The 17,717-nt window shown below is 40.5% G+C and overlaps 1 protein-coding gene across 1 annotated transcript; it reads left to right on the top strand.

Moving 5' to 3' along the window:
* The first annotated feature begins 956 nt into the window (after positions 1–956).
* LOC102222025 lies at positions 957–2,138 on the top strand. The gene is made up of 5 exons (XM_005809831.2): positions 957–989; positions 1,069–1,121; positions 1,192–1,461; positions 1,540–2,014; positions 2,085–2,138. Exons 1-4 carry the CDS (start codon positions 964–966, stop codon positions 2,001–2,003), a joined length of 813 nt encoding a protein of 270 aa, XP_005809888.1. The 5' UTR covers positions 957–963; the 3' UTR covers positions 2,004–2,014; positions 2,085–2,138.
* The last annotated feature ends 15,579 nt before the right edge of the window (positions 2,139–17,717 follow it).

Genomic DNA, 17,717 nt, shown 5'->3' with positions numbered 1-17,717 from the left:
TGTCTTTTCAATCCATAAACTATACATTTATAGCAACTTTCATGTGTTTCATATGCATAATCTCTCTCCATTTCTGTTTCTCCAGAATTTACCTGGTTTTCTATTCTTTGTTTTGGATTTTAAGAGTGGCAAGGAAGTCTTGTGTTCAAAACTAATCCTGTTTATTTCCATAATAAAACTCTGAAGATTCGAATGACGGAATGTGTAATTTTGAAGCTGTACAATTAAATCAATTAATATGGTAATTATTCTTTAAGTTTCAGTTTTAAAAGACAGGAGGAAAATTTTGATTTCTTCATGTCACCTTGAAATGTGGCCCAGTGCTGCAAATGTAGTTAATATAGCTGTGCTTTTCAGCTTGCCAATAAATAACTTTTGAATGTGATATCACTATATGCACCAAAAATTAATGGTATCAAAATTTGGAAGAAAAATACCCACAACACATGTTGCCTTCAGAGAGCATCTGTATTTATATGTGCAAGGTTGGAGGAGAAGCAAGTTGGTCAAACTTTTGGAATATTTTTAAGTTTTCATTACACAACGTTACATTAAGCCGGTAATGTCTGTCTGGCATTTTTCATTTTATTTATTTATTTTTTACAAAAGCTGGTTTAAGCGAAGGTTACCTGAGAAAATGTGCAGCACAATTCCAACATGGAAGTGGAAAGTCATCAAACACGTCCAGGAAGTCACAGCGGACAAAGAAACAAGAGAGCAGCACTGCAGCCTGTTAACTTAACGCAAAACTTTCACATCACACTTCTCTAAGTTCAAAAGACTAGAATGCATTGTTTAGAGATAAACTGTGAAAGCTAAACTCTAATGTTTCATCTTCTTTTCTTGAAGTGATTCTTCACCAGCTGTGTGTCGTTAGCTCATTAGACTCTGATTGGCCAGGGCTGGCTCCTGCCGACAGTTTTAAACCCTCATCCTGTCACAGCTTCACTGCTGCTCTTCACCATGATGACTTCTCAGGTCCTCCTGGGGTACGACATGTGCTTATGTTTCTCCAGCTTCATGTCGGCTTTTTAAATATCGATTGGTGACGTCTTCTTGTGTTTTCAGGGTGTCCCTCTTTGCCTGGCTGATTCTGGATGTTCATGGCTTGTCTGTGAAAGGTATTTGATATAGATTTTCCTTTGCACAAAGTGACTCAATCTAATTGTGAAATGTCTTCTGGGCACCCAGGTTTGCAATCCCAACACCAGAGCAGCAGTGGCACCAGTGCAGGGGGGAATGTTGCTTCTCGCGGAGCAGGTTCTGGCTCCAGTGATCCTGCAGGTGTCTTCATGCAACAGCCCCAGTCTGCGCAGCCTGTGTTTGTCGGTGTGAGAGCTATGCCTGCTGCTGGATATGCTACAGGTTCTGTTCCAGCAGGATACTATAGTGGTGCTTCCTACATACCAGGTTCTGCTGCTGGCTCTCCACAGGCTGCAGCTGGTCAGTCGTCCCTCCCAGGTAATGAGTCTCAAACTTGGTTTAACCAATCTGTGGATGAATTGAATGTGATCTGTTTCATATTTCCACAACATCCAGAAGCAAAGTGGACAATCGCTCCTCAAGCACCAAGTGCACAACCTCAGGGTTCCAGTGCCATTCTCCCACCTCCAATGACCCTTCAATCTGGAGAAACCTCCAATGTCGTGAAGGAAGCTGAACCTGGGAACTACCAGCAGCAGACGGAGGAGTTTGGTTATCCAGCTGGTCGTATGGGGCCTGGCCAAAGTCTTCCACTTGTCGTAACACAAAGTCTTGGTGGCTTGTGGGGCTACTCTTCTCCCTACCCCCATCAATGCCCTTTTCCCTACCCTTACTTTGACTACAGGCTCCTCTATGGTCTGTACCCTCCTGGCACCTACACTACCTTAAGCAGAAACCATGAGAAGAGCAAAAACTACTACAGACCAGGCACTAGCAGAAAGAACATGGCTCTGATGCTCCACAAATGGCCCAGAACCCTGGAACTGGCCAGCAGAAGGTCTAACCAGATGAGGACGTGATTCTGAAACTGGTAAGGATGGATTACAAGTCCCAATTGCAGATGGCAAACACAGTTTGGCTTAACCCTTGTTTCTTTTCAGATGACTGGTCCAGGCAGATGACTTGAATTATTCAATAAAGTCTTCAAAACTAAAGTACAAAGTAATTTTTGTGATTCTTAAAGGGGAATTTCTTTTTTCCAGAGGTGCACAGGAAAATGCAGATGAGTATAATTACTCAAATCTGGGGGGGCAAAAAAAGTAAAGTCTCCATAATGCGTCAAAATGAATATAAAATCAGGTTAATCACAAATTAATTCCTAGACCCTCATTCAATGACTTGGATTTTTTTTTTTTTGGTTCTCTTTAAAATTGGCCATTAAAATGTAGTTTAATGACTTCAATACCTTTAAAGGTGAGCTGACCTCTTAACTTTCAATGGGACTGGTCTAAAGGTTAAACGTCAACCTAAGGTTCTTTCAGAGGACAGGATGTTGGTACTAATGAAGACATCTTTCAATTTGCAGGTAAAATACCTTTTTATATTTAACATTGCCACTAAGAAAATTACTGCAAGACCAACATTGGAAGTTGCCTTATAGATTATGGGTTATCAGATTTGTTTCTTGGGATTTTAGCTTTGAAAAGTTAAAACAATTTTTTTTTTTTTTGTCTTGGTTATTTTTTTTATTCTATTGGGGGGAAAAAATTGGCCATGTTGACATGTTATGTTTATACATGAATGTAACGACACAGGCAGGCTTATTCTCCTGACTTGTATATACATTTCAAAGGAGACTTGATGCACGGGTCCTGAATCCAAACAAACACCACACTTTATAGTTGTGAAAAGTTTAAAACCATTTATCCTTTTTCCACTATTTTGCAATAATGCACTGCTTTCTCTTGGCATAGCCCAGAAAATACTAAAGAATACACCCTTAGTGTGTGGTTTTACAAATTTGTGGGAATAAGGATGTGAAAGTTGGTCCTCCGATACTCTATATGTGCCTCAACCTTTTTATTTTTAAAAGGATATGATACACATAGACTGCCATTTTTAGTTTTTTTTTTTTTTTTTTTTAGTATGCAACAGTGGCATGCTTTGGTATTTATCTAATTTCCAAAACACCAACGGATGGACGTTCTGATACCTTCTGGGGAAAAGTACCAACAATTAACCCAAAATGTATTTTTGGGGAAACAAAAGGGGCCAACTGGCAGCCATCATCATCGCCTTGTGCTCTTGCTGTCTGGGGCTTCAGCGCCATCCTGCTAAGTGGAAGGAGACTAACTAATAATGCCCTGCAGCTACTCTAATCAGTCTCAGCCACTGGTGAAAGGGAAGCACAGCTCCACCTTTTCATCTCTGCATCTGAGGCAAAACCACACCTTGCTTCATGATGTGCATCACAGAAATCTAAAGGGAACGTTTCAGAGGAACTGCCTCTACCATGTCCACAGCCATGTGACAATTCAATAAGCCATGCCGTGACGAGCAAGGAACAAAGAGGTTTACGTGGGGAAAACGGAGGGCAAAGAATTTTAAGAAAGGTTGCTTTTTTTTTTTTGGCACAGAAAATCCCAGATCTGCTGAGATGTTGACAGTCTTTTGCTCAGTCACACTGATGTCAGCACTCTTTCAGAAAACAGCTTCCCAGCTCAGCTTTAAATGCTAAAGCTGCCAACAGTTTGACTTAGTAGATGTAATAACCAAAGTCGACCACCTGGGGGAGTCTAGCGGTAGCTGTAGCAGAGGAAAGAGCGCCTCTGTGGCTCATTTATCAAATTATCTCCCTTTTCAGGTAAGAGTTCACACATAAAAGTACCTGTACTGCTGTAAGTTGGTTTACTAACTCTTAAAAGGCTTGTGAATTTGCTTGGTTACAGACTATATACATACTTTGTTGTTAGCCGACAGCTCACAGCAAACAATGCTAACCAATGTGTGACTGTAGCATTATGTGTATTCCAGCTGTAGACAGCCTTTTACACGAGATTGGAAATGTTGCATTCATGTTCTGATGTTAATTAATGAAAAATATAGAAGATTTATGTATTGCAGTAAATTTGTTTATTTTGTATCTGTTATTTGTCATATTTGTGTGCCATGATGGGTTTTGTAAGAAAACCATCATGTTTTAAGCTTGGAATCATCGTTGTGAATGTAGGTAAATTACAATAACTCAATTAAAACACATTGTAGCAGAGGAAAGAATGTGTTTGAGGCTCATTTATTGAACTATTCCTGTTTTTGAGGGCTTTTGTATATATACACTGAAAGATTTGCAGCTTTAATTGCAACAAAAAGTGGTTTTGAAAAGTACTGACTCTGCAGGGTCAAATACAGATGTTTGCCACACTTCTTAAGGTTTTTGTTTTTGGCAAAAACACTCCTGTAAGCCATGCATCATCATCTATCAATTCAAAATTATGTCTACTTGATGCAGCCCTGTCATAAGCAACCCCAATGACGCACATTAAAGGTAGTGGTTGTAACTTTACAAAATGTGAATAGGTTTGTTTGCCACACACTCTTTCTCACATCATAGGTTTATTTCTAACTGTGCCAGATGGCTAATAAAGCAGGAGTGAGTTTATAAATATGTCAAAGACCCCGCGAAGACGAGCGAGAGAAAAAGAGCCCAGGCAACAGCCAAAAGCAACCTGCTGTTACTGTAACAAGGGACCCTGATAACACGGTAATAACAGGCTAATCGTATTTGGGTTCAGAAATCACAACATACTAATTCAATTAGCTTAATAAGCCCCTGTAGATAAAGGGCTTGTTTCGCATGTCGTGATTGGCTCGGGGTTCCAGCAAGGCGGTCCGGTGGGGTAGATTGTCTCAGCGTTCATTGCCACCAGTAGACAGTACAACTACCAGTTGGTTACATTATTTTATTTATTTGTGACCATTCAGCTTTCCATAGTCCTTGGTCTCTATAGATGCCACCTAGAGGATCAATTGTAAAAAAAAAAGAGCTTAAGATCCGTTTTTGGTCCAGATGTGACCAACAAAACTACCTCCTTCTGTAAACTCCACATCCTCTTAAAGTTTCAACAATGGAGCGCAGAAAGTCGCTCATCCCTCAGAACTGCTTTTTTTTATTATTATTATTATTGTTTGTCCTCACAAACACGCAACACAATGGCAAACAAAACCATTCTTAGTCTATTGTCCCGGCGCTGTGTCTCAGTCCACTCGGAGCGTCTGCCTCGGCGCCGCGGCTCTTTGTGTGGAGAGATGCTCAGAAAAGCATGGCTGCATTGTTTCACGGGGGCTGAGGAGGAGAATGGGACTGTTACAGTGCAGAGAATTGGCAGCTGAGCCCAGCGAGGAGATTCTCCACACAGTATTAGGGAGAAGGATCACAACGCTCCACCGCCACGCTGGCCCCCGCTCACCCTCCGCGCGGCACACAAACACAACCCAAACGTACACCCCACTCCTTCTCTGTGAAATTTCCAATCTCTCTTAACCCTTTGTTTCTCTGCAGACGAGCTAATCTGTTTATGGGGTGTTTTGTGAGGGGTGCCTTTTGTTTGCATGTACACACACACACACACACACACACACACACACACACACACACACACACACACATATATATTAATCTGCAAGCCAGGAGCCAGCTGACACCAGCAGAATATACCACCTATCCCTAGAGATTTCCCCCCTATGTACACTCACACACACACATTGTTTATTCCCATTCCTTTCCTTCTTTCAAATATACATGCTTGTGTACATACAAGTCCGGCTACATGCATATTTTACCTGACTGTGGTAATAGAAAGCAAGGGGGTGGAGGGGGCGCATGGCAGATAAGAGGGCAATGTCAACCGAACGGATGGTGTCTGGAGGCAGGGAGCTGCTGTAAACAACCCAAGCTTGTATTTAAAGAAGGATTTGTTCAGGAGTTGAGAGGAGGGGAGCGCACAGCTGGATCTTTGCTCTACACATCAGCAAAGAACTAAAAAAGAAAGGATAAGACAGAAGGGGAAAAAAGAAGAAATCAGTGGAACCGGGGCTGTTTCTCTCCTCACTCCCGACTGGATCCCCTTCATCAAACGTCACAGCAATTTGAGAGATTAGACAGTGCGGATTAGACACCACAAGGCTGCTTCTTTCTCAGGCGTCTGATGCCATTGTGCTTCCATTCTTCCTCGGCCCTTTCATATCATAAGACGATATTATACCGAGAGGTGGTAAGACTCTCGCGCTCACAATGGCGGCGTCTCGGCTGATTCGCCGACTGTAGAATTTGAGGGGGGTAATTATGTAAGAGGTAAACACCTTTCTCCTTTCCTTACTTGCTTATTAGTTTGCCTTACCAGATTTCTCTGCCTACACTTCTTCTTTGATTAATGAGACACACACAAACTTGCGCGCACACACCCTCTGAGGCACGTGCTCCCCCTCTCACCAACTTAGCAGTGCTATTAGTAATGATTGAACCCTATCCAGTGGATGTAATATATTAGCAGGCAGATTATTCTGACGTTAAAACATGTTCCCTGCGCTGACAGCATCATCAATCACCCTCACACTGCTTGTGAAGACTCACACACTGGACATAATTGCTTCAGCATGGGGTTTGGGAGGAGGAGCGGGCGGTGGGAGGGGTGATGGCGTGGAGGGGGAGAACGTGTGAGATTTAGAGTGAGGATTTGTATATTCATACAGTCAACCGAGAACAGAGGACAATGCTCCGTGGAAACTACTAAAGTGGATGGAGATTGGTCAGAGAGGAGCTCTAATTTTAGCCTTTGCTCATAACAAAGTATTTACAATCACTAGAGTGAGAGAGACTAAATGTAACTAACACAAGTTGCCTTTATGGGTGCGTTCACATCAGCCCTGTGTACAACAGACTTTCGCTTGCCACGAGAGTCAGATTCGTTTGAGGAGATGGGAATGCGCGATCGAACTCTGATGTGAACCCTAGTCCGCCTAAAAACCTAGGTTTTAATTCGGTGGAAGTGAACTCTGGTGAGGTTCAAATGCAAGCGGATGGGAGACCACTCCAAAAGCAGGAAGCGGACTATACCACAGGGCATTCTGGGTAAATAGAAACAAAACAAACCCATGTGTCTAGCTCTAGCGGGAGAAGTGGCTTGTGGTCTTTTGCCAAAGACGAAAGAGAAATCCTACAAATATGATGCTACTCAATTTTGTTTACATTTTGTGAAGAAGGAAGTTGCACTAAGTGTCTTCTTCTGAGGCTTTTGTGTCGTTTCCTTCAGTGGTTCTTGGTGCAGCGCCATCAAAGGTGAGGAGGGGAACAGGTTTTTCAAAGGTTTTGGTTTGATTGACACGGTGTAGTGTGAAAGCGAAGCGCACCAAATGTTGGAAGTTTGGCCCCCAATCGAACTGAGGTTACCGGACTAGTGTGTTTAGATGAAAAGCAGTTTTGCTACATTTAAAGATGGCAATTATGAATATTGCAAAATTTGACAAAAAGGGGCATTCAGATCTTAAAGTTCCTCTTTAGGAGGAAGGAGCGTAATCGCAGGTTCTTTCTCTCTTTCCAACAAACTTAATAAGTGTTTACATCCCTGCTGGTATTTGCAGTTTTTCTTCTTTACTAGTCTGTTGGTGTTTTTATAAGCACAAACACTCTTGCACATTTTCATTGCCCACACACAAAAGCCATTGACTTAGATTCAATGCAACTGACACTCAAACATTGTGGCAGTAACCCCATCATAACATTATCTAATATCAGGTTATGCTTTGCTGCGACTCCCTCAACAGTCTTCAATTTCTGTGTCGTTTCAACCACGGAAATACAGAAACATTCAGCTCCTTCGCGACATGAACTCTGCTGTAGATAACTTTTATACACCCATCCATCCATTGTTTAAATCTTTATTGGGTCATGAGGGCTGCTGCCTTTCTGCAGTGGTCATTGGGCGAGAGGCGGGTTGCGACCTGGCAATTTTTCACCAAGCAACACAGAGGAACAACAGGACAGAACCGCTTTGAGATAAGTCAACACTGTTAACCTGTGTCACCCTGCAGCTCTATGACTTTCACACTTCTTAATCTATTTAACTTTTCCTAAACATTCTTTGAAAGAGTATGGCGCGTTTTGAAGACCAACAACTTTCCTTGGCTAGGAACCAACTTTAAAGAGGTCACATGGCTTTTACCAAATCAATACACTTTTTGATAAATTTTAGCATCTCTGCAAAAATCACTGTTTGAATAGTTTGGTTACATATTTCTTTAAAATATATTTTAATTCTGCTGGTATAAACCACTCCAATGTTGTGATGAGCTCCTACATTCAGCAATTTGTGCAAAAACAATTTCCCTACCGCAGGCTTCTCGTAAAGCATTAACTATTTTAATACATATACTGTTATTTTCTGCCTTCTTTTCCCTTTAGTGCACACATTATTTCTCAGGTAAATAAAATTATTTTCAGTTTCAGCGTAATATATGTAAATATGTACATATCCAAATACGTCTTGATCAGGACCGACATGAGCAACTCTGGTCTCGCGAAGAGTTTCAGAGCGCGTACTTTTCTTATCGCAGCTCTTTTTAGCCGCAATATTGGAACCAGATGAATCTGACAGCAAGAAGCGAATTAAATTTCCCGTGTTGTTTCACTGCATTGTTTAACTGGAAAACCTCGGCTTCTGACATGTGTGTTGATGTAACAACTACCACCCAGCACAACCACAGCAATAACATCTGCCAACACCTACAACTACTGAATGCAAAGGAAAAAAAAAAAGAAAAACTAAAGGAATAGATTATTCCAAACTCAGTGCTTCTCAATCTGGCCGACCTGCACAGGAAGTAGCGCGTTACCCACAGAATATACCGGGAGTGTCCTTGCACCGGACACTCGATGGGCGAAGAAGATAGCATGAATTAGAAATCCGTCATGTGTTAAACTTTAAAATGATACCCACCAAATAAGAACATACTGTGGTTTAATAGATTAAATGATGAAACTGCAGGGCGCTGCAAAAAATTACATCACATCTGGGCGAAGTCCACACGTTGTAATTCACATGCATAGATGGGGTCGTGAAGGGGTCGAGTTAGACACGGGTCAGTTTCCTATTCGTACGGTTTGATTGGCTTGGGTAAACAGTGTCACTGTTTTACACAAAAATGAGTTATTTGAGAACAGAAAAGCAACAGTTATTCCTATCAATGTATAAAAATAACCAGTAGAGTAATAACAGTAAAATGTCTTTAACACATACTTTTACTCAGTCTTATTTGAACTTTGATACACAGGCTACGTTCAGACGGCAGGAAAAAATGACCCAAATTCACTTTCTTTCTTAATTTTTTTTTTGCCCATGCTTAACTTATATGTGACCTTTTTGGTTGAATTCTGATGAATATCAAGTGAACGCTTTGATATTCGTCAAAGAGTTCCAGGCAGATATTAGGTGGCTCAGTGGCCAGGCTCTCTGCTCAGGTAGCTAGCCTGTTGTTGGCTGTTTAACAGCAGCTGCTTTATGCTTAGCAGATGCAGTACAAAGCAGAATTAGCAAGTAAAAGTGAAGAGTGTGGCTTGTTTAGCTCTCAGTGTCTTTCACAACTGGAACAATGTCCAAATGACTGGATTTGTCTTTCTTGTGAGCAGTGGGAAAGTGTTGCAGTTTCTCTTCTCTGCCTTCTCATTAAAATTACTTTAAGCTGTACGAACAATAACAATAACGAAAGCGTTTTTAGAAGCTCGGTTTGACTTGATTTAAAGTGTCGCACTGATATGTTCAGCTGCTAGGGAAAAAAATCTCAGTTTATCGGTGAGGAAAACCCCCGTAGCTGCGACCTCACCCGGTTGGACCCACGACTCAAAAACCTTCACAGTGACCCATAAACCTTCCACCGGTGTTCAAAAGGCAGCTTTTGCTGTATGGTAAGCTAATTATGATTTTATCCGCATGCTATAGCCGCTCCGTTTCCTTTTGGTCTCACCAAACTTTCCCCTTGTGCTCCAGATCTCATCTCGACTCCCAGCGTTTTTCTGCTCCCGACCCGGCGGTTCAGTTCAGCTCCCATCTGAGCAGAACCGACTCATCTCTGAGCCGCGGTTATCAGCATGCCGCTCACAGAAAGGCTGCGCAGATGCGAGCCGGGCCGCAGTCTGTGACGCACACCTTTATGTTTCTGCTATCTGATATAACTCACGCCGTTCCGTGCCTCTTCTTTCCCGTTTTTTATGTGGCAGCAGAGGCCTCTCTCCCTGCTCTCAGTAATGCGATCCAGTGATTAGTATTCTGCTCAGGCGACGGGATGGAAAGCAGAGTGGCTGCCGAGAGGTGTGTTGAATCGCATCACTCATATTGCACTATGTGCGTGTGTGGATGCGTGTGTTGTAAAGTGTGAGAGAAAGAGGATGAAATCAATCTTTTATCATTGACCGCCACTAAGTGTTGCGCATGCAAGCGTCACTCTGCTTGGTTTAAACACACATTTACCATCTAAGTGAGCTGCTGCACCGCCATTTGTCAGTTTCACCGTGTGTGTGTGTGTGTGTGTGTGTGTGTGGGTGTGTGTGTGTTACCTTTTGCACACACACACGCACACATACCAAGGTCAATCGCACCCGATTGCTGTTCTCTGGTAAATACAGACAGTCCATTCACTTAGCGAGTGTGATAATGTGCAATCCGAAGAAGCGGCAGAATTAAAGCGGTAATGCGCTTTTAAGGTATTTCTAACGCAAACAGCCGTGTTTGTGCAGGTGACTGAGCTGGGATTGTTTACGTGCAGGAAGTCCTGATAATGTAACAGAGCTACAATTACCAAGGCAACATAAACACTCTTTAATCTGGCTTTTAGCTGAAATTTATAACTATTAACTGCTGTCGTTATTTTATTTTTTATCATATTATGTTATATTTAGGATCATTTTATTGATGTGAAAGTTGTTACTAATAATTGTAATTACTGACATGTATTTTTGATAATATTGTAACTTAGTATATCTAAGTTTTGCGTGTGTGCCATGTTTCTAGACTGCTTTATTGTTTTAGTAGATTTATTTTCTTAGACATAAATAGGCATATTTGTACTATTTAATATCCATGATTAATTGTCACAGCTTTCAATTCAATTCTTCACAGTTTTAATGACAACATAATTTGTTTTCTATGTCTAATTGCTTATTTTGGCCATTTTATTACGTTTCTCCATCCTTCTGTTTTTCACCTCTAAAGCTTTGTTTTTTCTTTGGACATATGGAAACTGCTCTATAGGTTTGATTGATAGATTAGCTTTATTATCAGGGCAATTATGCAATACAATTCAGAAATGAAGAGGAAAAAGTGTAAAAACAAAGTAATCAATAGCGTTACATACAAATATGCAGACATTTGTAAAATTCTTGAAGGCATAATTTAGTTTTTGTGGCTTACACTTGAGTGTCTGTGGTTGTTTTCAAGTGAGACTCAGCAGTCGGCCTCAGTCTGAATCGATGAGGCTGGACCAAAATATAATTTAGGTTTAATTCAGGAACTCACAGTGGACTACGGAGATTTTTGTTTGTGAAAATAAAAACTATACCTTTTAAAAATGTAAACCATTGTATGCCATGGAAATTAACAAGAAAAAAAAAGTGAAACCATCTTCCAGTAACATTAAATTATAGCCTACTCTGCATAATATATTTACTTTTCTGCTCTTTATGGAGTTACATAAGTGCAATAAAGGGTCAGATTTTCAGCCTGCTGTAGTTTCAGGCAGCATCACCTGAACTAGAGGCATGGTTACTATCATGGAGTGTTTCTTATGACTGGAAGCATTTCCAAACAACCAAATTTGTCTTTTTTCATCCAGTGGAAAAGTAACATTCCTCTTTCAGCCAGCTGGCAAGCAGTAACAGCAACAGGTGGGTGTGACTCTATTCTGTGCTCCATTCAACTGGAGAAAACTCTGGTCACTTTAACACTTTAGTTTTTCATCTTAGTTAAGCAAGCTTAAGAAACAAGTAGTGTAAAAATAAAAATAAAAAGTGTTTTGTTTTAAGTGAAACGTTGCTATACAAGTAGGTTTATTGCCACCAGAAAGATGAGCATTAAACCTATTAGCAGCATCTTTCCATGTTCTTTTTTCTTCATGTTCGCAGCAGATGAGATGCAAAAACAAATGTGTAGATAAATTTCTATACGATTCCTCAAACTGAGTTTTCGGACGTGGTTTTATACCCCGGAGCAAGAGTTCCTGCTTTTATTTCAGCGCCTGGACGGATAAAATAAAAATCAAATCCTCATTCTTGCCCTGTTGGAAAATAAGACTGGAGGATACAAGAATCTGCATTCACAATAACAACACACAAATATGGCTGGTGGTACTTAAATATCTGGCAGATGGTAGGAGAAATAAATACTAAATCTCTTTTCTGGTGACATTAGATGAAACTTTGCACAAACCGTTCTCTTCCTGCCTAAGCAGAGATGTTTCATTTAAAATCTAAGGAGACGCTCATTTAGCCAAACGACGCAAAAACCTGTTTAAATTAAATGTTCCTGTGTAGATTTTCACTTCACAAACAGGCTGCCGTCTGTATATGATCAAGCTACAATCTCTGAAAATCCTCCTGACATTAAAAACCAGAAAATACATGACGTATCTACATGAGAAAAATACTAATATTCAATGAAAAGAAAAAGTTTAAGTCTTCACAGAAAATAGTTGAGTCCTAGATCAGAGATTTCCAACGTAAGCATCAGATGTAAAGCATTCATGTAGTCACATTTAATAAATCAGCGTACCTTTAGAAAACAACAAGGCTTTAGCAGCTGGTCGGTTCTGTTCAATTCCAATAATCGTCAAATGATGTTTTTCTTCACTTCAGGCAGAAAATCTGCATATTGAACTGAAAGAAAGGCTTGAAATCATCAATCTGTGTGTAGATAATATATATGATTAGAATTAATTCAGTTTATGTGCAAGGGGCCAGTTCACAACAAATGTGTCAGTATTTAAAAACAAAAAAACTGTGCATTAAACTGTTTATTGTTCAAGTTAGTTTAAAAAGTTTCTATCTAAGAAAACATGGAGTCACTGACTTGCGGCGTTCGCGCTTCCTGGACGAACACTTGGCGACAGTCGGTTGCGTCGTGTTTTAACTACACTTTGTGGATTTCCTGATATCAATCAATCAATCAATTTTTATTTGTATAGCACATTTCAGCAGCAAGGCGTTTCAAAGTGCTTTACATCATTACAAACACAGAAACACAATGCAACATAGAATCAACAATCAAAACACGACATTAAGTCAGGTTCCATCAATAAATTTGTAATTGATTACATTTCAAATACAATCCTAAACAGGTGGGTTTTTAGTCGAGATTTAAAGGAAGTCAGTGTTTCAGCTGTTTTACAGTTTTCTGGAAGTTTGTTCCAGATTTGTGGTGCATAGATGCTGAAAGCTGCTTCTCCATGTTTGGTTCTGGTTCTGGGGATGCAGAGCAGAACCAGAACCAGAAGACCTGAGAGGCCTGGAAGGTTGATACAACATTTCCTGTAAAGGATTACAAGTTGTCGATCCTTAAAGGGAGAAACGCTTTAGTTTTTCAGCGTCAGTCCTGGACAGGACGCTTCTGTCAACTGATTTTCTTGAAATAAATGAACCTCTTAGTAATATTTCATTCTTATTTTTACGTCGAGTCACAACCACGACGGCGTAGAGGAGCAGAAGAAAAACAAAGCAAGGAGCTCAACATTTTATGTACCAATAAATCTGTCCCTCTTTACTCTGATTCCCCTAAATAAAGTTCCGCACCACTAAATTAGAAATATTATACGTGGCCTGCTGCAGATGCTCAAGTTTGGGTTTTTTTGAGTTTTTGAGGTTTTTTTTTTTTCTTTTAATATATTAAAGGTGATGTGTTGCTGTTGTGCCATTCTGAGCTCTTGAGGCCATCTGGTGATTCCACAGAGATAACCATTCATTTTCAGCCAATAATTTATCATGCTGACAGGTAATCTCGGGATCAGGTGATCGGGTCTTTCTGATTTAAATAAAGCTAGCCGTGTTTATTCATTGTTTACACGAATATTTGATGAACATCTCAGTAAAACTGCAAGCTTATCTCACATCTCTAGGCTTTTTAGTAAAGGATATGTTAAAGAAAGGATGTTTGCTTGAAATCTTCTGATGTCCTTCCCATTGGCTCAGAGCCGGATGTGGGGCTCCGTCTCCAGCCCATCAGATTGGGCGGTCGTGACCTGTGTAAATTATTATATATATATTTTTCTTTTATTCAAATCGCCTCTGCAAGAGCTGGAAGACAAAGGGAGATCTGGGCGGCGCAAGTCTCTCCAAGCCTTTCAAATGGAGCCGATTTGTTAAAAGTGTTTCCTACATGTCTGCTGGATGTTACTTGAATGTTATCTGTTGGCAGACTACACTGTTCCCACTGCTAGTTTTTTTTTATTATCAGGCTGTGAAAGTAATCCATCTGGAACCCAGAAAATGCCTCAGAGCTGCTTAAAATAAATAAATAAAATCTGCAAGATGCCTGCTGAAAAAAAAGGAGGAAAAATGAAATCTTGACTTCAGGCTGTATTGTTTTTGTTTTTTCAATGAAGTATAGCTATGTCCCTAATATAATTTAAGGATGTAATATTGGGGAAACAATGTACAGTGAAACTAATTAAATATATATATATATAATTGGAATGTGGCAAATATTTTATTACAATGACAATTTCCAACAAAACAAACCTAAGCTTTCCAAAAAAGAGAGACTATCCTTTTTTTTTATATCACGAGTTAAAATAAACCGTCTAATTAGCATCTGCACTACATTCAGGAAACACCAAGCAGATCTATAAAGTCTCTGCAAATTGTTAAAAAATTTGAGTCAAATGGTAAAGATCAAAGGTAGAGAGACGTGGTTTTTACAATGTCATAACCCTGAAATAACACTGAAGTTTGTTCAAATCCAAAGATCAGAGTTTCAAACATTTAAATATTGCCACAAAAAGTTCACAGGATTTGAAGGGTTTTTTTTAGTGGACTCGTTACGGGTCCTTTTATCAACTCAAAGCTCTTATGGAATCTAACAATCTAAAGTCTGATGTTTTAGTTGAAAGCGGCTGCAGAGATTAAATTCAATGAAACAATCTTTTCCAAGTAAAAAGTTGGATAAAAATCTACAATTTTTGATGGAATTTGAAGCTTGTGCCTTTTAAATAATCTGTCCATGTGTCAAACCAACTGAGTTTGTTGATTAACCATTTGATAAAAAACTTAAGTTCAATCGTGTTTGTTTGTTTGGTTCTTTGGAAGTGTTCAGAAAATCTTTGACCGCCAACCCACAATAGCAAAAAAACAGTGCAGCCAATCAGAGTGATTAGCGCAAAAACCTATTAACTATTGGTTAATAGGCATGTAACTAGTTGCATTTTTAAGAAGAAAATAGAAATGAAGCCAAACTTTTCATGCATAATGTCTCTGGAGCTGCTTGAAGAGGCAAGACACCCTTCAGACTGTTATTGTGGCAAGTTGTTTTAGCTAGCTTAAATATATAATAAAGTCAATTTACAGCACATTAAATGTGATTAAAGCACTCAGGATAGAATTATTAGTTCATCTGCTGTGTGTTTTTTTTTTTAAACTTTGACACTTTGTCTTTTAGGTTTTATACTTGTCCATTTGGGACACGAATAAATATGAATCTGAATCTGTGAAAACGTTTGAGAAAACTAGCGCTGGCCTAACGTCTCCAGTGCCAGCTAGCTAAACGTTAGCTTACTGAGTGTAGCAGCAAAAGAGATGGTGTATTTGGTGCTGTGCCCTTTAAATGCACCCAAGGAAATGAGTACAGCACCAGTAAGCTAGTTTGTAAACCAATGAGAGAGACGTGGTTTTACAGTGTTGTGTTTATTTCTAGTCCCCCTGACGGACCTCCACCACCGTCAGCTCTGGGCCCGGACGCAGGAATGGGAAGGTAGGGTTACACAAAACAACTCCACAGCAAGTAAAACAAAATGGAACAAAATTGCGAACCAACGCACCAAACCTGGAGAAATAAAGCAGCCGGGTTCACACCGTTTACGTTACCCCAGGCGAGTGGCGAACAGTAAACTGCGGAGGAAGGACCGGGCAAATTTTACCTACTGAGCCCCAAATTACTCCATCTAAACTGGAGAGCTCCTTCTGGCCCAGCAGCAACAGGAGAATCAGTTTGTCAGGATTTCTGTACTTGAACTATTTCGAAGGTTTTCAGAAAACATGGAAACAAAAGAGCCTCTCTTTATTCTCACTTTACCCCATGCTGGCAGTTAATTAATAGATGCAACAGGTGTTCTCAATCGTTGGACTTCCTTCTTCCTGCTACATTAGCATTAGCAGCTAAGCAGCTAGCGCCTGCTGGAAGCAGACGGACTCTTTCAATTGTTTTCTTCTGTTGTATATTCATGTAAATATATTCATTTCCCAGTTATTAACTCCCAAATACAGCCAGGTTTAACACTTGTTGCTCCTTTTTTGGTAACACAGATATTTTGACACGCAACCACAAAAATAGGCTATTCATCGCTGATGTAATACAACAAGCAAGCATGATTGACCACAGAATAAGTGAAATTTGTGAGAAACTTCAGTCAATACCACAAATGGTTTCAGAACGGGGAAGTGGAAAGGAATGTTGTTATTGAATATTTTGTCTGCGACAGACTGGCGACCTGTCCAGGGTGAACCCGCCTCTGAGGAACGTTAGCTGGAGATAAACACCAGCACCTCCCGACCCACTAGGGACCAGGCTGTAAGAAAATGGATGGATGGATGGATGGATGAATATTTTGTCCTAAAATTATGGACATCTCCTCCTCTCTGATAGAATCTGCAGCAGATTTGAGTTACATCTTCTTTCAGCCTTTACCAAAAAAAAAACAAAACAGAGATTGTGTGCTGCCAAACACTTGTGTTAACAAAGGAGAAAGAAAATATTAGATCAGGATAGATTTCCATAAACAACACAAACACAGAGGAGGCTCTACCGAAAGGTAAAGAGACTATGGGGGAAGCAGGTAACCCAGACAAGCAAGGAGCGTGTGTGTGTGTGTGTGTGTGTGTGTGTGTGTGTGTGTGTGTGTGTGTGTGTGTGTGAGTTGAGGATGTGTGTGTGGCTGGCGGCTGAGAGAGAGACGTGTGTGCATGCATTAAAATCGGGGATTTTCTTGTCAGAGTAGCAGGGTTGGGGATTAGTTTAGGATCTGACTGAGATGTATGAGGGGAGGGCTGATGACTTTAGCCACATAAAGAGTTGACTGGGCAAATGTGGGCACATACATCAATATCAGTGGCGAACGCATTATAGAGACGCCTAGCAGGATAAAACACACACAGGCGCAGAGAGGAGACAACTGTGGAGGTTTTATTTCTTTATGCATCACCGGAGAGAAGGAAATTAATATCAGTGTATTGAAACCGTTCCTGTGGAGGATCTTTATGCTTCCCTTAACTCCAGATTCAAACGGCAAAATAGACGCAAGTGACACACACACCCACACACACCCCGGAGAAAGACAGGCTCTAAAATAACCTCTGTTCCAGCTGGTGGACTGCTGAGGCTCCTGCTGGGTTGTTTTAATGGGGAAAATTAGCCAAGCAGAAAGGTGGATCCTGTTTGTTATGCTCCACTGTCCCCCTTCCACGCAGCCGGCCAAGGAGGCATCTTCTGTTGTCCTCTCTCTCTCTCTGTCTGTGTGTGTGTGTGTGTGTCTCCCTGAGCTTCCCT

The sequence above is a fragment of the Xiphophorus maculatus genome, chromosome 23 (assembly GCF_002775205.1).
Source record: "Xiphophorus maculatus strain JP 163 A chromosome 23, X_maculatus-5.0-male, whole genome shotgun sequence".
Taxonomy (NCBI): Eukaryota; Metazoa; Chordata; class Actinopteri; order Cyprinodontiformes; family Poeciliidae; genus Xiphophorus; species Xiphophorus maculatus.
Note: the sequence above shows the minus strand (reverse complement) of the source record. Positions and strands in the feature narration are given on the sequence as shown.

Excerpts from the sequence above, each read along its gene's own strand:
- LOC102222025 (XM_005809831.2), top strand. The coding sequence starts at position 964 with ATGATGACTTCTCAGGTCCTCCTGGG. Across the intron at positions 990-1,068 it reads ACTTCTCAGGTCCTCCTGGG|GGTGTCCCTCTTTGCCTGGC; the intron begins GTACGACATGTG and ends TTGTGTTTTCAG. Across the intron at positions 1,122-1,191 it reads TCATGGCTTGTCTGTGAAAG|GTTTGCAATCCCAACACCAG; the intron begins GTATTTGATATA and ends CTGGGCACCCAG.